This window comes from Eurosta solidaginis, chromosome 4 (assembly GCF_040869045.1).
Source record: "Eurosta solidaginis isolate ZX-2024a chromosome 4, ASM4086904v1, whole genome shotgun sequence".
Classification (NCBI taxonomy): domain Eukaryota; kingdom Metazoa; phylum Arthropoda; class Insecta; order Diptera; family Tephritidae; genus Eurosta; species Eurosta solidaginis.
Window position 1 is genome coordinate 72986264 of NC_090322.1, and position 22322 is coordinate 73008585.

General features: G+C 39.8%; 1 protein-coding gene across 4 annotated transcripts in view; it reads right to left on the bottom strand.

Moving 5' to 3' along the window:
- The window catches only part of Atg9 (autophagy-related protein 9), a 347588-nt gene extending 332619 nt beyond the window's left edge, over positions 1–14969 (bottom strand). For 2 of the 4 annotated variants that reach the window (XM_067782082.1, XM_067782081.1), the window contains exon 1: positions 14779–14969. In XM_067782082.1, the coding sequence (XP_067638183.1) occupies positions 14779–14782 (4 nt within the window). In that variant the 5' untranslated portion in view covers positions 14783–14969. The remainder of the gene's footprint in view (positions 1–14778) is intronic. The other 2 variants (XM_067782079.1, XM_067782080.1) reach the window with 1 other exon arrangement.
- Between the last annotated feature and the right edge of the window lie 7353 nt (positions 14970–22322).

Here is a 22322-nt window from a genome sequence, read left to right on the forward strand (position 1 = left end):
AATATTGTGGTAGAATGTAAATACATATTTTAGCACAAATTTGTACAAATAAGTGTTCTTTCTTAAAAGAACCAATTTCGTTTAACTATTTTTATACATTCCCTTTAATTTAACTAGTGAAAAAACTCCTATGAAATGGCAGAGAATTCTCCCTCTCCCTCACATTCATAATACCTACTTTTATCCCATAACGGGTTTCCGCTTTTTCGAACATTGTTCAGAATACGAGGAAAGGGAGAAGTGAAAAAACTCACAAGGAATTTTTATTTAGAATACGAGGAATGGGAGAAGGGAAAAAACTCGCAAGGAATTTTCGTTTAGAATTGGGCTGCATAATTACAAGTTCAACGCTAGAGGAGCATATTAAACATCTAACGGAAGTGTTTAAACGCCTACGAAAACCAAATTTAAGAATCAACGCCGAAAAGTGCGAATTTTTCAAGAAGCAACTGAAGTATCTGGGACATGTCGTATACGAAAAGGGTATACAAACGGACCCAGATAAAGTAGCAGCGATTAAGAAATTGCAATCACCAACAAACGTAAGAGAATTAAGACGATTTTTAGGTATAGCATCTTGGTACCGGCGATTCGTACCAGAGTTTTCATCGCATCTGCTGACAACCATGTTAAAAAAGGGTAACAGATGGAAATGGACCGAAACACAAGAAACAGAATTTCAGACACTGAAGTATTCACTCACCGAAGCACCAGTACTGGCGTGCCCAGGTTTTACACGAAGATTCACTTTACAAACAGACGCGAGCGATTTTGGACTAGGAGCAGTCCTCACACAGGAGCTAGACGACGGAGAGCGAGTAATCGCGTACGCTAGCCGCCGCCTCAACAAAGCAGAAATTAATTATTCACCCACGGAGAAAGAGTGCTTAGCCATTGTATGGGCTATACGCAAAATGCGACCATATCTGGAGGGCTACGAATTCACGGTAATTACGGACCACTTATCATTGAAATGGTTGAACGCCATCGAAAGTCCTTCGGGACGTATTGCGAGATGGGCGTTGGAGTTACAACAATACTCGTTCGATGTACAGTACAGGAAAGGTAAGCTACACGTAGTAGCGGATGTACTGTCACGACAGCCGCAAGACGCACAACTCAACAGACTGGAACACGAAAACGAAACATCGTGTAAATGGCTTGAAAAAAGGAAGGAGGAAGTTAAAGGAAACCCGGAGAAGTTTCCAGACTATGTAATTGAAAACGGTGAGTTATATCGGCACATAGCAGTTCAGACCGACGATCAAGACGCGATCCCGTGGAAGCTATGTGTAGCGAAACCACAACGCGGTAAAGTATTACAGGAAGTGCACGACAGTCCAAGCGCCGGACACATGGGTATCCGGAAGACTATAGCTCGAGCAGCCACTAGGTACTACTGGCCAGGAATGTTTCGCGACATAAAACGGTATGTACAACAATGCCCAACCTGTCAAATTTACAAGCCTAATCAACAGAAAGCAGTGGGGAAAATGTTAACCCAAATTCCAGAAGAACCGTGGGCAACGGTGAGCGCAGATTTCGTTGGACCATTACCACGTTCAAAGCACGGCAATACCATGGTTCTAGTATTTCTAGATCGTTTCACCAAGTGGGTAGAGATCGTACCATTACGTAAGGCAACAGCGGATAGCCTCATCAAAGCATTTAGAGAGCGTATATTATCACGATTTGGAGTTCCGAAGGTCATTACAGACAACGGCGCCCGGTTCACGAGCAGACAATTCAAGAGACTCCTTCAGGACTATGGAGTAAAGCACCAATTAACAGCACCCTATACACCACAAGAGAACCCAACGGAGAGGGCAAACCGTAACATCAAACGGATGTTGGCACAATTCACGGGAAAAGAACAACGCAACTGGGACGAGTTATTATCAGAGATAATGCTAGCACTAAATTCGAGTGTGTGCGAGGCAACAGGGTACAGCCCGGCATTCTTGGTACAAGGACGAGAGCCACGGATCCCTAACGCCCTATACGACGAGCGAACATTTGGCACAGACGAGGCCACAACAACGGCAACTGAAAAAGTAGCGAAAATGAAGGAGATAGTTCAAATGGTACGGAGAAACCAGCAACGTGCGTCGGCAGAACAGGCACGACATTATAATTTGCGGAGAAGAAAATGGAATCCGGCGATAGGAGACAGAGTTTTGTTAAAGGAACACCATCTGTCAAAGGCAACAGACAACTTTGCGGCCAAACTAGCACTAAAATTCAGCGGGCCCCATAGAATCACGAATTTTATTTCGCCAGTCATCGTCGAAACGTTTAACCATTTTACGAAAACAAGTTAATCAACGGGAGAAGCGAAAGCGCAACAAAACCCTCCACAGATGCCCATCTACATCTTTGCAAACACAACCGAAGAGTAAAATCACCGAAAACTACAAAGGAAGGCGTAGCACGACGGTAAATCACAATATGAACAAGTTTCATAAATTTCAATCATTGCCCTAATAATTATTACAATTACATTAATTTTATTTTCTATAATATTATTATTAGTTTTAATAATAATGCTCTAATAATCATAATAGCACTATTTATGATCATAGTAATAATCACAATAATAGTAACCATCACATTTATATTACCGGTAAAAAATTTTTCGGCAACCCTAATTTGGTACACGCCAAAACAACGCTTATCTACTCCGTCTACCACAAACAGCATCCCCAAACAAATCACAGCCGACTAACAATAACAAGGAACAAAGAAATGCAATGGTACAACAACAAACAACACGTGCAAACACGAAATATAAATGCAGTGGTACAACAACAACAAACACAAGCAATACAATAAAGGGCAAATGCACGCGCATACCAACAGTAACTAACAAAAGTAATAGAAAATATCACAGCTACGTGGTACAACAACAACGCAAGCAAGCACGAAATGAAAAGATACAGTGGTACAACAACAACAAACACAAGCAATACAAGAAAGGGCAAACACACGAGGATACCGACAGCAACTAACATAAGATTTGCAAGGTATTAAAGCTACAGTAGTACAACAATAAAGGTCAACGTAACTTAAGAAGGAATAATTATTTGGTGACAACAACAACAAGTAAGAAATTAGCAAACTCACACGCACATTCATACACATTAGGGTGGGCCAAAAAAATCGATTTTCGTTTTTTTCAAAGGGTACACAGATTTTCGAATTCCTGACCATAAATTGAGTATAATGACCAAATATGAGTTTTTTATGTTAATGGGAAAGCGTGCCTCATCGACGTTTTTTGTTTTCGTGAAAAGCTTTTATGTAAATGAATATATCTTCTCACCCAAATATCGTACAGCCAACTTTTACCACAGTTTTTGCAGGGAATTGAACGCTCTACAAAAAAGGTCTTATACATTTTTTTAATTAATTTGACCATTACAAAGTTCTTCGAGGTCGAAAATTGACTAATTTCTGAAACCCATAAGGTTTTGTTAAAAGTTGTGTAGCTCAAAAACAGCAAAATGTTAAGTAACGAATTTTAGATATTTGAATGGGAAATTTCACGGTCTACAAAAAAGGTAAAATGCATTTTTTTCATTTACCAAACCATAAAAAAGATATTCACGGTTAACAACTGAACATTTAAAATCGGCATTAAAATTGCAGAATTTGGATGTTAACATTTTCTAGTTGCCTACATTGCTGCCCATATCTGGTTTGCAAACACAACAAGAACCTAAAATAACCAGTTTGCAAGTGTCCTAGAGAAGATTTAATGTATTTAATATTATAATCTATTTACGCCTGCCTGAGATTCTTTACGAATACATAAATGTGCCACCGCACATGCATACATTCATACACGTACCTAACGCTTGTTAACAGTGATTCAAAAAGGTCATTTAAAGAAAGGATTAGGTATATATTTAAATCTTTTAGCCCACTAGCAGGTAGCTACAGCATTTCTTTTCACTTTATACAACACAAAAGAAAATAGTTGCACCTCATATTTAAAAAAAAAAAATCTTAAGTAAGTAGTCGTTATCAATCTGTTAACCGTATAAGATGAATAACGAAATTACTTTAATAGGCATCCCAATGCCGAAAATTCTCGAGCTGAAATTGCCAACCATGAAAGAAGTTATGTGCGTATTTTTTTCCAGTTAAATAATCTTAAAGCTTCTGTCTCAAAAAGTGCTAAAAATGCAGCAGCTCAGGTTATAGAGCTTTGGAAAAAATATGGTATTCCTACTACCAAACGTCAAAATATAGAGAGAAGAATTGTTCGATGTTATTACAAGTGGCGAAGCTGTAAAAAATCGAGTTGGTACGAATTCCAAAGCTAAAAGATTTGAGATCGATCAAAACCGCATAAATTCTATAATGCAAAAGGATTTGAGTGACTTTGCGTCGCTGAAATCCAAAAAACTGTTTGAAATCTTTAACCTGCCATCTGATTTCCTTGATGTTGACGTTGAAGCATGGCCTTCGGATGACAGTTATAAGGAAAATCAAGAATACTTTAGTCAATTAAAAGCTGTAAAAGACGTAGCAGAGCGTGGAGTGGCTTTGGTATCAGAATACAATCAATGCTTGACAAAAAACGAAGAACAATTTCAATGTTTAATGCAAGTTGTTAAAGAACATCGAGCAAAATATCCTGACTGCAATAAAACAAGATTTTTATAACTAAGGGCTTAGAAATAATGTTTTTCAATTTAATATTTAGGTATTAATACTGTATTAAGAAATGAAATTTCGTATAATGGTTTTAATAAATAAAATATAAAATTTACTTAACAAAAACTTATTTTTTCTGAAATGAATAATTTTATCACAAAATACACTCAATATGCATGAGTTCTGTGGCATACATATGTATATTTTCAATTGTGTTGAGTAAAATGAAAAGAAAAGATGGAGCTACCTGTTAACTACCTAATCCTTTATTTAAGAAGATCTACTTGAATCGCTATTAACGAGCGTTAGGTACGTGTATGAATGTATGCATGTGCGGTGGCACATTTATGTATTCGTAAAGAATCTCAGGCAGGCGTAAATACATTAAATCTTCTCTAGGACACTTGCAAAACTGGTTATTTTCGGTTCTTGTTGTTTTTGCAAACCACATATGGGCAGCAATGTAGGCAACTACAAAATGTTAACATCCAAATTCTGCAATTTTAATGCCGATTTTAAATGTTCAGTAGTTAACCGTGAATATCTTTTTATGGTTTGGTAAATGAAAAAAAAATGCATTTTACCTTTTTTGTAGACCGTGAAATTTTCCATTTAAATATATAAAATTCGTTACATAATATTTTGCTGTTTTTGAGCTACACAACTTTTAACAAAACCTTATGGGTTTCAGAAATTAGTCAATTTTCGACCTCGAAGAACTTTGTAATGGTCAAATTAATGAAAAAAATTTATAAGACCTCTTTTGTAGAGCGTTCAATTCCCTGCAAAAACTGGGGTAAAAGTTGACTGTACGATATTTGGGTGAGAAGATATATTCATTTATGTAAAAGATTTTCACGAAAACAAAAAACGTCGTTGAGGCACGCTTTCCCATTAACATAAAAAACTCATACTCCATTTATGGTCAGGAATTCGAAAATCTGTGTACCCTTTGAAAAAAACGAAAATCGATTTTTTTTTGGCCCACCCTAATACACATAGACATACGAAATTTTGCGAAATGGGAAACCTTTGGAAATTTAAAAAAGGAAATACCAACACGGTTCGGGCTATGTATAGATGGTTTTGGACAAAATTTACAGCTTCCATACGATGGATCAACAGTGGCGGCCAGGTAACAATCACGAGCCGGAAGTAAGGGAGGGATGTGAAGACCCCAAAATTACAGGCTTTATGGGCCTCCACAAATTTTGATTTTTCATTATAGATAATACAATTGCATATTAAAATTATAAACTAAATTATAATAATTTATATATAGTATATGGCATGAAATGATTTCACTTATACATATATGTACATACATTTTGAATTAAATATACTTTGTACAATCATACATACATTTTAAAACATATATAATTATAATACATGTTAAATTATATATAGGATATGAAAGCTTTTATCGCAGCTGGTGGTGTCAAACTTCAGCTGTTTATGCCAGGTATACCGCCGAGTCGTGTAAAACGCTCGACGACTACGTATTTTACTAGGGATCCGGTGAGTTGTGTAAAACGCTCACCGATTACGTATTTTACTAGGGATCCGGTGAGTTGTGTGAAACGCTCACCGATTACGTATATTCACCAGGCATACCACCGAGGCGTGTAAAACACTCGGTGACTAAACGTATTATAACCACATACTTATATATATATGTATATAGATTTTATTATTGATTGAAATAAATCATCGTTTTATAACGTTAACTAACATATTTTATTGTATAGGCGAACCCATTCGCTGAGTTATACCCCAACTATAAACCCGAATAACGGGGTTCGTTAAAATATAAAATACTAATTTCATACTATGGAAAAATATTGACTGTTCACACTCAACCAGTTTAGTGCATCAAGCATACTCTTTATGGAAGTGTCGTACCTCACTTTCAATATAAATCTCATTGCTTTGTTTTGCATAATTTGTAACCTGTCTACTTGTGTTTCATTGGCAATAAAGAATATTGTAGGGCAATATAAGAAGTGCGGTTCTATGATGGATCTATAAACTTTCAACTTATATTTCTTACTAATAAGTTTACATGTCTCTTCCGCCAAAGGCGATGGAAATTTTGTGATTGTGCTTAAACGGATTCGATAGGGACTTTACGGTGGACCAAAGCTTACCTACACCGGCAGAGAGGTTACAACCGCTTAGGTTCTCCTCCCATTTCGCCCGCTTGTGTCCATCCACAAGCAATCTGATGCATTGGTTTATATCCCTTATTTGGGGGTCGCCGCGATCAAGCTGTTCGGAAAGTGAGGCCGAATTTCGGGAGTTCTACCGGCGGGAATGAAGCGAGCCTAGGCAGATTCAATGACCTTGCGGAAAGCACGTTCCCCTTGGCGAGCATCAGTCGGGATAGGGAGGGCAGCAAAGCGGTTGTCTGTAAAGGATTTGTATTCGTACCACTTTCTTTTTTTAAAGATTATGAAAGTGCGTTTTTCTGTGACGATAAAGTCAGCGGTACGCTTGAGTGAAATAAGTATAGGCAGGTGGTCGGATGCCAATGTTACCATCGGCTGCCAGTTGACGCAGTTTAAGAGTCCTGCGCTCACGATTGATATATCCGGCGAACTGTGACAGCTTCATACCATACGTTTGGGGGCGTCTCCGTTTATTGTGCAGAACGTCGTTTCTTCTATTTGATCCGCCAACATCTCACTCCTACTGCCTGCCTGCAAGTTTGAATGCCATAGATCGTGATGGGCATTGAAATCAAAACCACAATACAGTTAAACAGATGGTTGGTGTCATGTGGGGACACATTGCAAGCAGGACAAATGTTTTGTATGTCGGGGTTGTTTCTGGATAGGTAAGAGTTTAACATGTTACAGTACCCAGATCGAAGTTGAGCTAGAGTGACGCGCGTTTCCCTAGGGAGAGTGCGTTCGTAGTCTCCTAGTTTTGGCCTTCGGGCGCGCTTATAAAAAATTACCCTGGGTGGGTACAACACCGGTTTGGAGACAAAATCTATATCCGCGCAAAACACTTTTTCCCAGTTTTTCTTGTGGGTACGACAAAATCATCAAAATTACAACAACCACATGAAAATTTTCAATTTTGTTTGCAAATATCTCCGAAAAGAAATAAAATTTTCAATTTCCGCTTTCGGATCCGTGATCCTGGGTCCAAAGCGCGTCTTTTCACACCTCTCCCGACGAGTTTTAGCAGTTGTACCATAAAGTAAACAATTACCCAAGATCCTTTTGTACACGCTTCCCAAGGCAGTCGGTTCTATGTACCGGAGCGACTCGGGATTTTTCCCGACCAAGGACTGTCATTTCAGTGTGACGCCATCTAATGTTTCGTCCCTCCCACAAATTGTCATCCTCCCAGCAGCTCCTTGCAGCAGGACTGCTCCATATTCTCTTACTCCGGGAAGGCATCGAATCCAATCCGGGTCCGTCTCCTGACCCCGGTCCTGAGAAATGGTTTTGCTGCATCTGCCGGAAAAGAATCTTTTTAGGACGGTCATACTCTGTTCAGTGTGTCTCGTGCAAGGGATGGTTGCATCGGACAGCTGGTTCTGGGCTTGATCCCAAAACCCGACGTCCACGTAACTTTTATAAATCTTTTGTGGCTCCTTGCTGTTCACGCCCAAGGGCGTCCCATACTCTACGCCTAAGCGCCCCCTCACAACCTCCCAGCAGCCCCGCTGCTCAGCAAGCCACAAGTACCCGCTGCTGCTCGCGCCCCACGGCGCCAACAACTCAAACAGCTGATACCACTCATAACTACTACCTTCGTAGTAGAGTTGGTAGCAATGCTGAGCATCAGCCCCTGCCCCCGTCTTCTCCCCCCCCCCCCCCCCCCCCCCTCTTTTCCGGCAGCAATCGTGCAGGTCAGGGAAACAGACTCTTAGTCCCTACCTCCGTTTGCACCGTCTGCCAGCACAGAATATATAGGTTTGCGACATCCGCCCAATGCAGCTCCTGCCTTGGGTGGTGCCACGTTCCTAGATGTTCTGGTCTCCGCGAAGGCAACCCCCCGACGGGTTTCATCGCGCCATGTTGCCAGGTCGCAAACCCAAATCATCGGGGTACCCCAATGCTTGCCCAAGGACGCCCAGTCCCAGGCCCACAACAGCAATTGCGTCCTGGCCTTCCACAACCCAGGCGTAGTCACCCGTCATTAACCCCCAGAGTGGCGGGGTCTCCCCTTATGCCCTTCAGAATTCTGCAGTTAAACTGTAATGGACTAACTGGGAAGATTACGGAGATAGTCGATTTCATGAAGCGGCACAACATCCTCATTGCTGCGATTCAACAGACTAAACTCACAGCAAGATCTGCATTGCAGACCTGCTCTGGGTATAATGTCCACAGGAAAGACCGCGAGAGCGGAAATGGAGGCGGTCTCGCGTTTATCATACACCACTCTGTGCAATATTATATATTTGATCCTGGCATCGACCACAGGGACAATGTCTTAGAACGTCAAGGCCTATCTGTCCGGTCAGGCGATGCAAACTTAGAAATCATTAACATCTACATCCCTCCTGCCACCTGTTGCCCCAGTGGATACCGCCCTAATATCAGGGCCTTACTCACTGGCAACAATCGCATTATCTTAGGCGATTTCAATGCCCATCATGATCTATGGCATTGAAACTTGCGGGCGGACAGTAGGGGTGAGATGTTGGCAGATCAAATAGAAGAAACGACGTTCTGCACAATAAACGGAGACGCCCCCACACGTATGGTAGGAAGCTGTCACAGCTCGCCAGATATCTCAATCGTGAGCGCAGAACTCGTAAACTGCGTCAACTGGCAGCCGATGGTAACATTGGCATCCGACCACCTGCCCATACTTACTTCGCTTGAGCGTACCGCCGACTAAATCGTCACTGAGGGACGCACTTTCATAAACTTCAAAAAAGGAAAGTGGGAAGAATATAAATCCTTTACAGACAACCGCTTTGCTGCCCTCCCTATCCCGACTGATGCCCTCCAAGGGGAGCGTGCCTTCCGCAAGGTTGTTGTTGTTGTGCCTTCCGCAAGGTCATTGAATCCGCCTCGGCACATCTCATTTCCGCCGGGAGAATTCCCGAAATCCGGTCCCACTTGCCGGCGGAGGCCGCAAACTTAGCGAGAGAACGTGACCTTATAACAGGCATGCTTAACGAACGAAACGATATCATTTCGTTACGATAATCAACGCTAATAAACGAAACGAAGTCACTTCGTTTCGTTTATTAACGTTAAGATCGTCAAATTAACGTTAATTTGTCGTTCTTAACGTTAATAAAAGAAACGAAATGACTTCGTTTCGTTTATTAACGTTGATTATCGTAACGAAATGATATCGTTTCGTTCGTTAAGCATGCCTGCCTTATAAGACAGCTTGATCCAGGCGACCCCCAAATAAGGGATATAAACCAACGCATCAGATTGCTTGTGGATGAACACAAGCGGGCGAAATGGGAGGAGCACCTACGAGGTTGTAACCTCTCTACCAGTGTGGGTAAACCTTGGTCCACCGTAAAGTCCTAATCGAATCCGACTAAGCACAAAGACAAAGTTTCCATCGCCTTTGGCGACAAAGTGCTGTCGGACGCGAAAAAATGCGCGAGCGCTTTCTGCCGACAATATATAATGCATCCTACGGTCGACAAAGATAGACGGAGAGCCAATAGACACGCACATAAACACAAATTCAGCGCGTCACCAATTACCATCACCGCTAGAAGGGTTGAGGACGCCATTGGTCGCGCTAAACCATCCAAAGCAGTGGGCCCAGACGGCATAGCCATGCCGATGCTTAAAAACCTAGGGAAAGAGGGTTTCAAATATTTAGCGCATGTCTTCAACCTGTCTCTTTCCACCTTTGTCATACCTGAGAAATAGAAAATGGCCAAGGTGGTCCCGCTACTAAAGCCTGGGAAACCAGCTAACATAGGTGGGTCGTATCGTCCGATATCTCTCCTATCGCCAGTGGCAAAGACGCTTGAAGCCATTTTGCTCCCTTATTTCCAAGCAAATTTGCAGCTAGCCCCTCATCAGCATGGCTTCAGAATACTCCATAGCACTACCACCGCGCTAAATGCCATTAGCACCCAGATAAATTGCGGTTTAAATCAATACCCCCACCATAGAACAGTACTCGTAGCGCTAGACCTATCAAAAGCTTTTGATACGGTCAACCATGGCTCGTTACTGCAAGACCTGGAAGGGTCTACCCTTCCCCCATGTCTTAAAAGGTGGACCGCAAATTATCTGGGTGGTCAGCAGGCATCGGTGCAATTTAGAAACGAAACATCAAAACCAAGGAGAATTAAACAAGGGGTGCCACAGGGTGGTGTCCTATCCCCACTTTTGTTTAACAACAACAACAACAACCGGAAGGAGTCACAATCGTTTCCTACGCCGATGACTGCACAATAATGGCCACAGGCCCAGGCCCTAAGGTCGATGCGCTATGCAACAAAATAAACGGCTACCTCCCTGATCTCTCCAGTTTTTTCGCCTCGCGAAACCTGGCATTATCACCGACTAAATCTTCCGCCACCTTATTTACAACATGGACGTCCCAAATGTCGACCATTTTGAACATCCACGTCGATGGCACTACGCTACCGACTGTCCTACACCCCAAAATCCTGATTGTGACGTTTGATCAGGATCTACATTTTGGTGAGCACGCAGCCGCAATTGTTCCGAGAATTCAGAGCCGTAACAAAATCCTTAAATCCCGCGCTGGCAGTACTTGGGGAAAAGATAAAGAAACGCTCATGACTACATACAAAGCAATTAGCCAGCCGATTACGTGCTATGCGTCACCCATATGGTCGCCAAGCCTAAAAATCACCCACTGGAAGAAACTACAGGCCTGCCAAAATACTGCTCTCAGAATCGCCACGGGCTGTCTTCTTATGTCCCCAGAACACCATCTGCATAATGAGGCGAGAATACTCCCCATCAGGGAGAGAAATGAGATGCTGACCAAACAGTTCCTGTTGAATACCCAGAAACCTGGGCATCCCAACAGACATCTGATTGATGAACCAGCACCGTCTAGGGGCTTAAGGAGTCATCTCCGTAAGCATTTTGAGGAAATACGGCACCTGAGAACACAGCCGTATGAAGTGAAAAAACACAAGCAGGCCCTTGGTGAGCTCCATAAACAGGCGTCGGACCTTTATGCCGGGAATTGCCCGGTGAATCCAGTACTTAACGAAAATTATCCAAAACTCGCGGAAAGGAACGCATACTCCCCAGGGAAACGCGTGTCACTCTTGCTCAACTTCGTTCTGGATACTGTAACAGGTTAAACTCTTACCTATCCAGAATCAACCCCGACATACAAAATGTATGCCCCGCTTGCAATGTGTCCCCACATGACACCAACCATCTGTTGTTGTTGTTGTTATAGCGATTAGGTTACTCCCCGAAGGCTTTGGGGAGTGTTATCGATGTGGTGGTCCTTTGTCGGATACAGATCCGATACGCTCCGGTAACACAGCACCATTAAGGTGCTGACCCGACCATCTCGGGAACGATTTATATGGCCACATTGAACCTTCAGGCCATCCCTCCCTCCCCACCCCAAGTTCCATGAAGAGCTTGGGGTCGCCAGAGCCTCGTCTGTTAGTGAAACGGGATTCGCCGCTCGAAGGTGAGGTTGACAATTGGGTTGGAGAAGCTATATATTGCGCTACACAACCCCTTGAATCCCACACCAACCATCTCTTCCATTGTAATGTGGAACCAACGCCTCAAACACCCCTTTCCCTATGGTCCACCCCTGTTGAAACGGCAAGTTTCCTTGGACTCCCGTTAGAGAATATTGATGACAATCTGTGATCGGTCGCGGCTATTAGGTGGGGCGAGCATTGCTACAACAACAACAACATCCTTTTGTACAAACATTTTTTTCAGTGCACAACAACCATTTGAAAATTGCCAACTTGAACTACTCATCCAAACTCATCCAAAAATATCGCGAGAGGTGTCAAAGGACGCGATATGAACACTGAACCACGACTTCGAAAGCGGAGCAGTTGTAGAACTAAAGTAAAGAATTACCGAACCGCAAATAGAGGTAATAGTCTAGTTGAGGGGTCGACGCTACCAAAAATATCGAGAGAGGTGTCAAACGCGTCTTGACATCAGTATTAATAAGCCGAAGAGGGAAATTAAAAATGTTAACTCGTTCAAAAGATATTAACGAAATACCGAAAAAAGACCAGCGGGTACCTCCGAAACCGGGGGTGCCATCCATAGTATTTTTGAGCAGAACACCTTTCGCCGTTGGCGGCCTTCGGCCGCGCTTATAAAAATAAGGTAATAGTCTAGTTGAGGGGTCGACTGCTAATACGCTACGAAAAATATTGAGAGGTTACCGAAGGTTGAAGTTGGCGATTTTCATGTGGTTGTTGTTGTGTTGGTACCCACCAAAAAAAAATTGTGCATCACCCGGACTTGGCATGGCGTAGCCCAGGGTTATTTTTTATAAGCGTGGCCGAAGGCTGCCAACGTAGAAAGGTGTTCTGCGCAAAAATACTATGGATTCCACCCCCGGTTTCGGAGGGACCTGCGGGTCTTCTTTCGGTTTTTCGTCAATATCTTTTGAACGAGTTAAAATTTTGGTAGTACCCTGCAAAAATCGCGAGTACTCCATGCATGCATGTATGGCGTACTCGCTATGGACCAACCGAGTGCTCCAAAATTAACCACAACTCATACAAAAAATATGGTCCAATTAACATTGCGATGTCCTAGGACTGGACCATATACTCCAGGTCCGCATTACATCAGAGTAAGTAGAGTACCCACAGTCCAATAAACATCGTGTAGTGATTACAATCGTTAAAAACGAGCAATGATCGGCTTACAATATGTTCGTGTAGATACATGAGTTGGTCCATTGCTGCATTACAGTGGAGTATAATGGTAAGTACTCCAGTGGACAACATGATCCAACGATTTTTGCAGGGTAGTGCAGTTTAGGGGCCCCACCCTAAAGTTGGGCCAAGATTTTCGGGTGAAGATCAAAAGACGCGTATTAATTTCGAGAACAATAATCCGGAGATATTTGCAGTTGAAGTTGGCGATTTTAATGTGGTTGTTGTTGTGTTTGTACCCATAAAAAAAATTGTGCATCACCGTGGCGGTAGCCACGGTTATACCACACACCCAGACTTGGCATGGCGTAGCTCAGGGTTATTTTTTATAAGCGCGGCCGAAGGCCGCCAACGCAGAAAGGTGTTCTGCGCAAAAATACTATGGATCCCACCCCCGGTTTCGGAGGGACCCGCGGGTCTTCTTTCGGATTTTCGTTAATATCTTTTGAACGGGTAAAAAAGTTAACTTCCGCTTTCGGATTCTTGATCTAGACGTGAATACGCGTCTTTTGTACCTCCCTCGAAAATTTTGGCCCAAATTTGGGTGGGTACCGTAAACTGCACTATTAGGTAATAGTCTAGTCTCTGTCGGGAGATATTTGCAGTTGAAGTTGGCGATTTCCATGTGGTTGTTGTTGTGTTTGTACCCACAAAAAAAAATTGTGCATCACCGTGGCGGTAGCCACGGTTATACCACACACCCGGACTTGGCATGGCATAGCCCAGGGTTATTTTTTATAAGCGCGGCTGAAGGCCGCCAACACAGAAAGGTGTTCTGCCCAAAAATACTTTGGATCCGACCCCCGGTTTCGGAGGTACCCGCGGGTCTTTTTTCGGGTTTTCGTTAATATCTTTTGAACGCGTTAAAATTTTTATTTTCCGCCTTTGGATTATTAATACTGATGTCAAGACGCGTCGTTTGACACCACTCTCGATATTTTGGCTACCGCCACCGTGATGCAAATTTTTTTTGTGGGTACAACACAATAAAAACCACATGAAAATCGCCAACTTAACTGCAAATATCTCCGGACAGAGATAAAATTTTTCTTTTCCGCCTTCGGATTATTGTTCTCGAGATTAATACGCGTCTTTTGACACCTCTGTCGATATTTTTGGTAACGTATTAGCAGTCGACCCCTCAACTAGACTTTTACCTTAAATTTATTTATTCGTCATTGCCCACTAGTGGTATGGGTTCTCTTATAATTTTTCATTATATATATTACGAAAAAAACGATTTAACTCACCCATCGATTTTGTTAAAAAAGGTTTACTGGCGCCTAAACTAGTTACACAATCCCCCAAATCATTTGCGACTTAAATCGGTAATCTTTAAATATATATAACTATATATGCATAATCAATATACGTTTGAAAAAATTTGTTATTATGTACAGCTGATTTTACGAAGCCAACACCACTTAATAGAATATAAACAAAGAGAACAGAGCTACCAAGTATTTATTATTATCATGTATGTTATTTTCTGACAAGAAGGCGCACAAGAAATTAGTTCAGCAATGCTGCCCCAATAACCCCGTACAAAAAATCTAAGGGTAGGTTTTCAGTGCAAGTTGAAATTAGGTTGTCAGTTAAACAGCGCTTTAACTTATTATGCAGTTTTTCTGAAGATTAAGCTGAGCTTACACCGACGATATGGTAGGATTAAACTGCAGTTAGCCTATCAGTTATTTCCGCTCTCGTTTGTTTTGATTGCAAAATATACAAATGAAAACATTCTGGCAGCGATTTAGTTTAGCACCCCCCGAGTTCGGGGTTTAACTTGGTATCAAATGAAAGAGGGAGTTCTCCCGATCACAAATATATATATTAAAGTGCGCAAACTTATAATTTAAAAGTTATTTGCTGTTAAAGTTTGCAAATTTCTATACAACTTTTATATGTGTATACGTATATATATTATATGACATTACAAATCTGTGCTGCCACATCTAAAAAACGGAACAAGTGTAGAATCGAAAAATAACTTATAAAAATACCTTTCATCTGATGTATATATATCTTTAACTTTTCTAGTCTTTATTTACAAAAATTTGAAAAAGCTCTTTTTTGCATTCGTGAACGAGCTGATATTACCTTATACCTCTTATGTTTATTGTTATGTTAGCCGATCCAACACCGGCTGCGCCATGCACAGTAATTCTGCGTAGAACACCTTTCTGCATAGGCGGCCTTGTTTTTGTTGTTGTTGTAGCGATAAGGTTACTACCCGAAGGCTTTGGGGAGTGTTATCGATGTGATGGTCCTTTGCCGGATACAAAACCGGTATGCTCCGGTACCATAGCACCATTAAGGTGCTAGCCCGACCATCTCGGGAACGATTTATGTGGCCACATTAAACCTTCAGGCCATTCCCTCCCTCCCTACCCCCAAGTTCCATGAGGAGCTTGGGGTCGCCAGAGCCTCGTCTGTTAGTGAAACAGGATTCGCCGCGGATAGGTGAGGTTGACAATTGGGTTTGGAGAAGCTATATATTGCGCTGGCAACCTGAAGGGTTACGCTACACAGCCCCTTGAATCTGGTATTTTAGTCGCCTCTTACGACAGGCATACCTACCGCGGGTATATTCTGATCCCCTAACCCAGAAGGGTGTACTACACAGAAAACATCACCGTGGCGGTAGCCGCGGTTATACCACACATCCGGACTTGGCATGGCGTAGCCCAGGGTTATTTTTTATAAGCTCGGCCGAAGGCCGCCTAGGCGGAAAGGTGTTTCAACTTTTCAAAGTGAGTAGTAAAAATATATATTTTCCTTTTTCTTTATTAACTGAAAGGTTGTAAGGTAATATTTATATTTGTTTTTTTTTTGTTTATGTGGCAGCACAGCTATGTAAAGTCGTCAATAATAGCCGTGTCTTTTAACACGCGTATATACGTTTACGTTTACGGGTAAACAAAACGGCCATCGACAGTTGCGCATAGCCATATAAAATATTTGCCAGCGCTGCCCCGCAAATGTCAAAATGCCACAAAAACCTGGCAGAACTGTATACGTATACATATTTTTTTTGGTTTATTTATGATAGAGTTGTGCTTTTTCGTTCATTTCAGAGATTCGAATCTTTCGTTCTTTTTCTGATGAACGAACAAGTTGTTCTTTTTGTTCATCTGTTCTCTTTTTTCAAGCAAATTTGTTCACTGCTGCTTGCACCCGCGGAAAAAGCCAACAAGTATAGATGGGGGTGTGCATTGTTTACTATATAGTTTGGCAGCTTAAGTAGAGGTTATGTTGCGAATAGAGTGGAAGGCAGTGGACTAGGCAGTCGAATGTCATATAATGAAGGAATGGTGTTCGGAGATTTTTCAAAGTTAAAAAAAAAATGATAAAAGCTTTAATATAAATAAAACTATTATTTTAATAACAACAAAAACGCCATATATATTCTGTATGCATAAATTTGTAAGGATTATCTCACTTTAAAATTTGAATTAAATAATCTAAAGTTTTGTTTTGAAACTGAGTCGAGAACTGTGCGTGTGAATGTGCGAATTTTCGCCGATCAGCTGTTAGTTGCGCTACTTGGTAAAATTTACAATGGGGGTGTGTATGCAGCAATGCTTTGTGTAGGTATATTTAAATGTGTTATGAATAAATAAGTTAATATATTTGTGTATTATTAACTTCAAAAAAGTTACAAATTTCGGAAGATCCAGGAAATTGAAAGAGTACAGACACAAATTGTAAAAATGAACTTTTCAAGTTTAATAAATGTAATAATTTGTCTCTTACAAAAGATGTTTTTCATAAATAGTCCATACATATATTGTTGTAGCAGGGCCACACACAAAGATGACCACACATATCTTTAGTGTAAGTGGCATCATCCAAATTCGTGCTCATTGTGAATTTCTGCGTACGTATGTATGAATTTACAATGTTCGCGAACGAGAAGAGAGAAAGAATAACATTAGATAAAATGAACTAAAAGAACAAATGAACTAAAAGAACAAATAGAACCGAAATCGAAGATCTAGTTCACTTGTTCAGTTGAGAGACCCGTTCAATTGAACAAGTTCAGAACGAAACGACCCAACTCTAATTTATGACAGTTCATTAATTATTCCGGTAAACTTTAAAACGCAGAAAAAATATAATTACTGAGATGTTAATAAAATTCTTACAAGCTCCCGCTTAACCTGGTGTGTAAAAAGGAAAAATTCTTGTGCTTTGTTTAGGCACTTCTAAATGACAGAACACTTTCTGCGTTGGCGGCTTTCGCCCAAAATAATATTAAGTTATATAGAATCAACGGGATGGCCTAGAAGGTTTCATGTGGTCATACTAAATCGCTCCCGAGATGGTCGGGCCAAAGAGTATATATTTGTTAAGAGGCGTCACTCGATACTTTGTTGTTGCCAAAGCAACCCTGTCATGTCGAATGTGATTCTCAAGGAAGTTTTGTTTAGTTTTTTTTAATTGAATCCTATATATTTATGCGGTAAAGTGACTTTGCATAATTACGATTTTTGGAAAGAGAATTAATTAATTAATTTAATACAATCAATAAAATAAACACAAATACCGCACGAAAATGTATAGAAGGCGTTTTTATAAATACATCTGGCAAAAAAAACCAACGACTACCTTGAGAAAACATCGAGTAATTTGCTTTGGCAACAACAAAAGTATCGAGTGACGCCTCTTAACAAATATATACTCTTTGGTCGGGCTAGTACTTTAATGGTGCTTGTTCCCGGAACGTACCCGATCTGCATCCGGCAAAGGACCAACAAAGTCCATAACGGGGAGTGTCATCGGTACAACAAAAACAACATTTTTTATTTTCTGCTTTACCAAAGAGTATATATTTGTTAAGAGGCGTCACTCGATACTTTGTTGTTGCCAAAGCAACCCTGTCATGTCGAATGTGATTCTCAAGGAAGTTTTGTTTAGTTTTTTTTAATTGAATCCTATATATTTATGCGGTAAAGTGACTTTGCATAATTACGATTTTTGGAAAGAGAATTAATTAATTAATTTAATACAATCAATAAAATAAACACAAATACCGCACGAAAATGTATAGAAGGCGTTTTTATAAATACATCTGGCAAAAAAAACCAACGACTACCTTGAGAAAACATCGAGTAATTTGCTTTGGCAACAACAAAAGTATCGAGTGACGCCTCTTAACAAATATATACTCTTTGGCTTTACATTCATACGTATGTGCATTTTTAAAGAATAAAAAAAGTGTTATATTAATTTAATAGATAACATCTCTGCCGGGGTGCGATTCAGTTCTGAATATGCCAAAATAAGAGGAAACCTATAATTAAGTGCAGATTCACGTTTCATTTGCCAAGGATTTACCTGTAAACAAGATACTTTCTACAACCACCATGCTTTGGAATGCGGTACCAAACTGGTTGGATGTATTTCCACAAAAAAGGGTGGAACTACGCATCTTGGTTTGCCAGTATTTGCTTCGGTAATTTATATTTGTATTGATTAAAAATTGAATTGTAGATAATGTAATGTGAATTAAATTGAATAGGTAGCTGAAGCAAGAAAGGCAACTGATCCGCATGCAACTGTTATTTATGTGCCGCCACCGGGAGCTGCTGCTGCTATCCTAGAAGCATTAGAAGCAGAAATTTCTTTGATTGTTTGCCTCACCAAAGGTGTTTATTTATTATTTTATTTTTTATTTATTTATTATTACGGTCTTTAAGACCTAGTTTAGGTTAAAATAAGAAATTAAACATAACTACTCATGTCACATTTAGTGACGTACAATATAAAAACAATTTTTCTTTGAACTTACTAATATTTTCACAGTCTTTCAAATCAGAAGGTAACTCATTATACATTTTATACCCTAAATATTCAAGAGACCTTTTGGCGAACTCAGTTCTTATTCTAGGCAGTCTTATATTATTGCAATTTCTTGTTCCATAATTGTGGATTTCATGATTATAATGTATTTTACTACTCAGGTAATTCGGTAACATTCCTAACCTAAGTTGGTGTATAAATTTCAATGTGAAATAACTAACTGACTGTTTAATACTAAGCCAGTTTAATCTATTGAGCATTACAATTTTTGGCGTTCTTGGAGGACATTTTAAAATAAATCGCATTGCCTTGTTTTGCTGTATTTGAAGTTTCTTAATATATATATCATTACTTAATAGCAGAATAGTAGGACAATAAATAAAGTGTGGTTCAATAATTGAACGATATACCAATATTTTATGACTTTGACTGATATGTTTACATGTTCTATACATGAAGCCTATTTTCTGTGCAATTTTCCTTTCCAGATAAGTTACATGCTCTCCAAAATTTAGATTATCATCAATCAAAACTCCTAAATACTTAATTTTGTCTACTCTTTGGATTTCCATGTTTTTTACCTTCAGCGTAATATTATTTAAACTATTGTTACTTATGATATTGGTGTTTTTACAAAATATCATGAACTTAGTTTTTTCGACATTTAATTTCAGTTTTCTAAGGCATAACCATTTGTATAGCGAGTCCAGGTCTTCTTGTACTTTCAGCATGGCACATTCTGCATATTTTTCACTTATGATAAGCAATGCATCATCCGCAAATAGTCGTATTTTACAATATTTTAAGCATCTTTTGATATCATTGATATACAATGTAAACAATATTGGCGCCAAGACCGAGCCTTGTGGTAAACCAATGTTAACATCCACCACTGATGAAACCTCCTTTCCAATTATCGTTCTCTGTTTTCTGTCACCCAAATAACTCCGGAACCATTCCAAAGCCTTTCCTCTTATACCAATTTTAAACATAACGTCCAATAGCTCAGATCTATCGACAGTTTCAAAAGCCCGTTTTAAATCCAAGAAGACAGACACCGTAAATTTTTTGTCCGCCATGTCTTCTTTCCAATCTGCAATTACCATATTCAACGCTGTTTCACAAGAATGGCTCTTCCTGAATCCCGATTGTTCTGGGATAATCACATTGTGCTTCTCTAAGTATGCCACAAGTTGATCCTTCACCACTGTCTCCATAATTTTTTCATCTGTAGGTAACGTGTTAATTGGACGTAGTTCCTCAGGTTTCATTGTATTTTTTACTTTTTCAACAGGTATTATTGTTGAAATTTTCCAGTAACTAGGTACAATACCGCTGTTTAAGGATTCGTTAATTATGTCTTTGTAGAAATTAGCAGTATATGTCATGGCATCTTTAACGACACCCTCCGATAAAAGCTTGTCGCCGCCATATTTGTTTTTAAGTGATTTTGTGATAATAATAATATCGTCCACTACAATGTCAGTAAATTTAAATGTTTCAAATGGATTACTATGATTTGCGCTTATTTCATCCCCATTTACAATTTCTTCGATGCTATCATTAATTTCAACAATACTTTGTATAAAAAAGTTATTTAGGGCATTAGCTATATCATATTCATTTTCCAGGCATTCACCGTTAATTACAATTTTAGTGATATGTTTTTTAACATCATTAAGCTCGACGAGGTCTTTTAGACACTTCCACATACGTTTCATATCGCCATTGTTATGATTTACTCTATCTTCCATGTATTTCTTTTTTTTATAAATTATGGTTCTTTTATATATTTTCTTAATGACGTTATATTCGTCCCAAAATCCAGTATTTCGAGCAGTTTTATAAGATTCGATTTTTCTTTTATGCAGGTTTGTTAATTCTCGGTCGTACCACTTATTTCTTATCTGTATTTGGGTCCTCTTTATATAAGTCAGTGCTTGCATAGCCACAGTTACAACTTCGTTTAGGGCTTTAGTTTTAGTTTCTACTCCGGAAATTGACATAAAGCTGAAATCGCATGTTCGTAGCAAAGTTAAAAGATTTTCAGCACTATAGTACTCCCAACATGTACCAGTAGCATACCTTCTCATTTTACAAAGCTTTGTTGTTGGCACTTCGAAGTGGATTGTCTCATGGTCAGAAATGCGATGTTCACCTATATTTACTGCTTTAACTTTATCATTGTTACTGAATAGCAAATCAATTCTTGTAGACGAGTACTCTGTTATCCTTGTGTCGAAGTTTATCCTTTGTATCATTGCCATTTGTGCAAATAAACTTGTTAGCTGGTTTGAGTATGTTGACGATACATTTACATTGATATTAAAATCTCCAATTATTAAATTATTATCCGCCTCCTTGAGATGTTCAGTGATGATTTCATTTAGATAAGTAATAAAGGTGGAGTCACTGCTACTTGGTGAGTGATATAGTACACCGATTTTCCATTTTAACGCGCATTTGTTTATTTTTACAATAATGCACCACACATTCATGTTGATAGCTTTATTACAAACTATGCTAAATTGTATATTTTCATTCACATACATGACAACACCGCCAGTGTGCCTACTTTGAGAGTCGCAACGAATGCATTTGTATGTCGGAATACTAAGTTCAGAATCCAAGATATGTTCTGTTGTACACGTTTCCGTACATAACACAATACTTGGTCTTCTTATTTCAATAAGACGTTCCAGCTCGATTTTATTAGCTATGATACTACTAATATTAAGATAAATGCATTCCAAGTTGTATATATTGCTATCTCGATTTAAATAATATTTTGACTTTTGCGCTGCTGTAAGGATTTTCTTTGGTTGCTAATAAACAACTTTCCTTTTCCTTGCATCTAGTTTTTGTTGGTATACGGGACAAGTTCTATCCAGAGTATCATGGTTTTCGTCAAGTCCTAGATTCAGCTCCTTGTTTGCTCGTATGCAGTTAATGCACTTGTTTACTGCATCCTTTATGCATTGTGTATGTT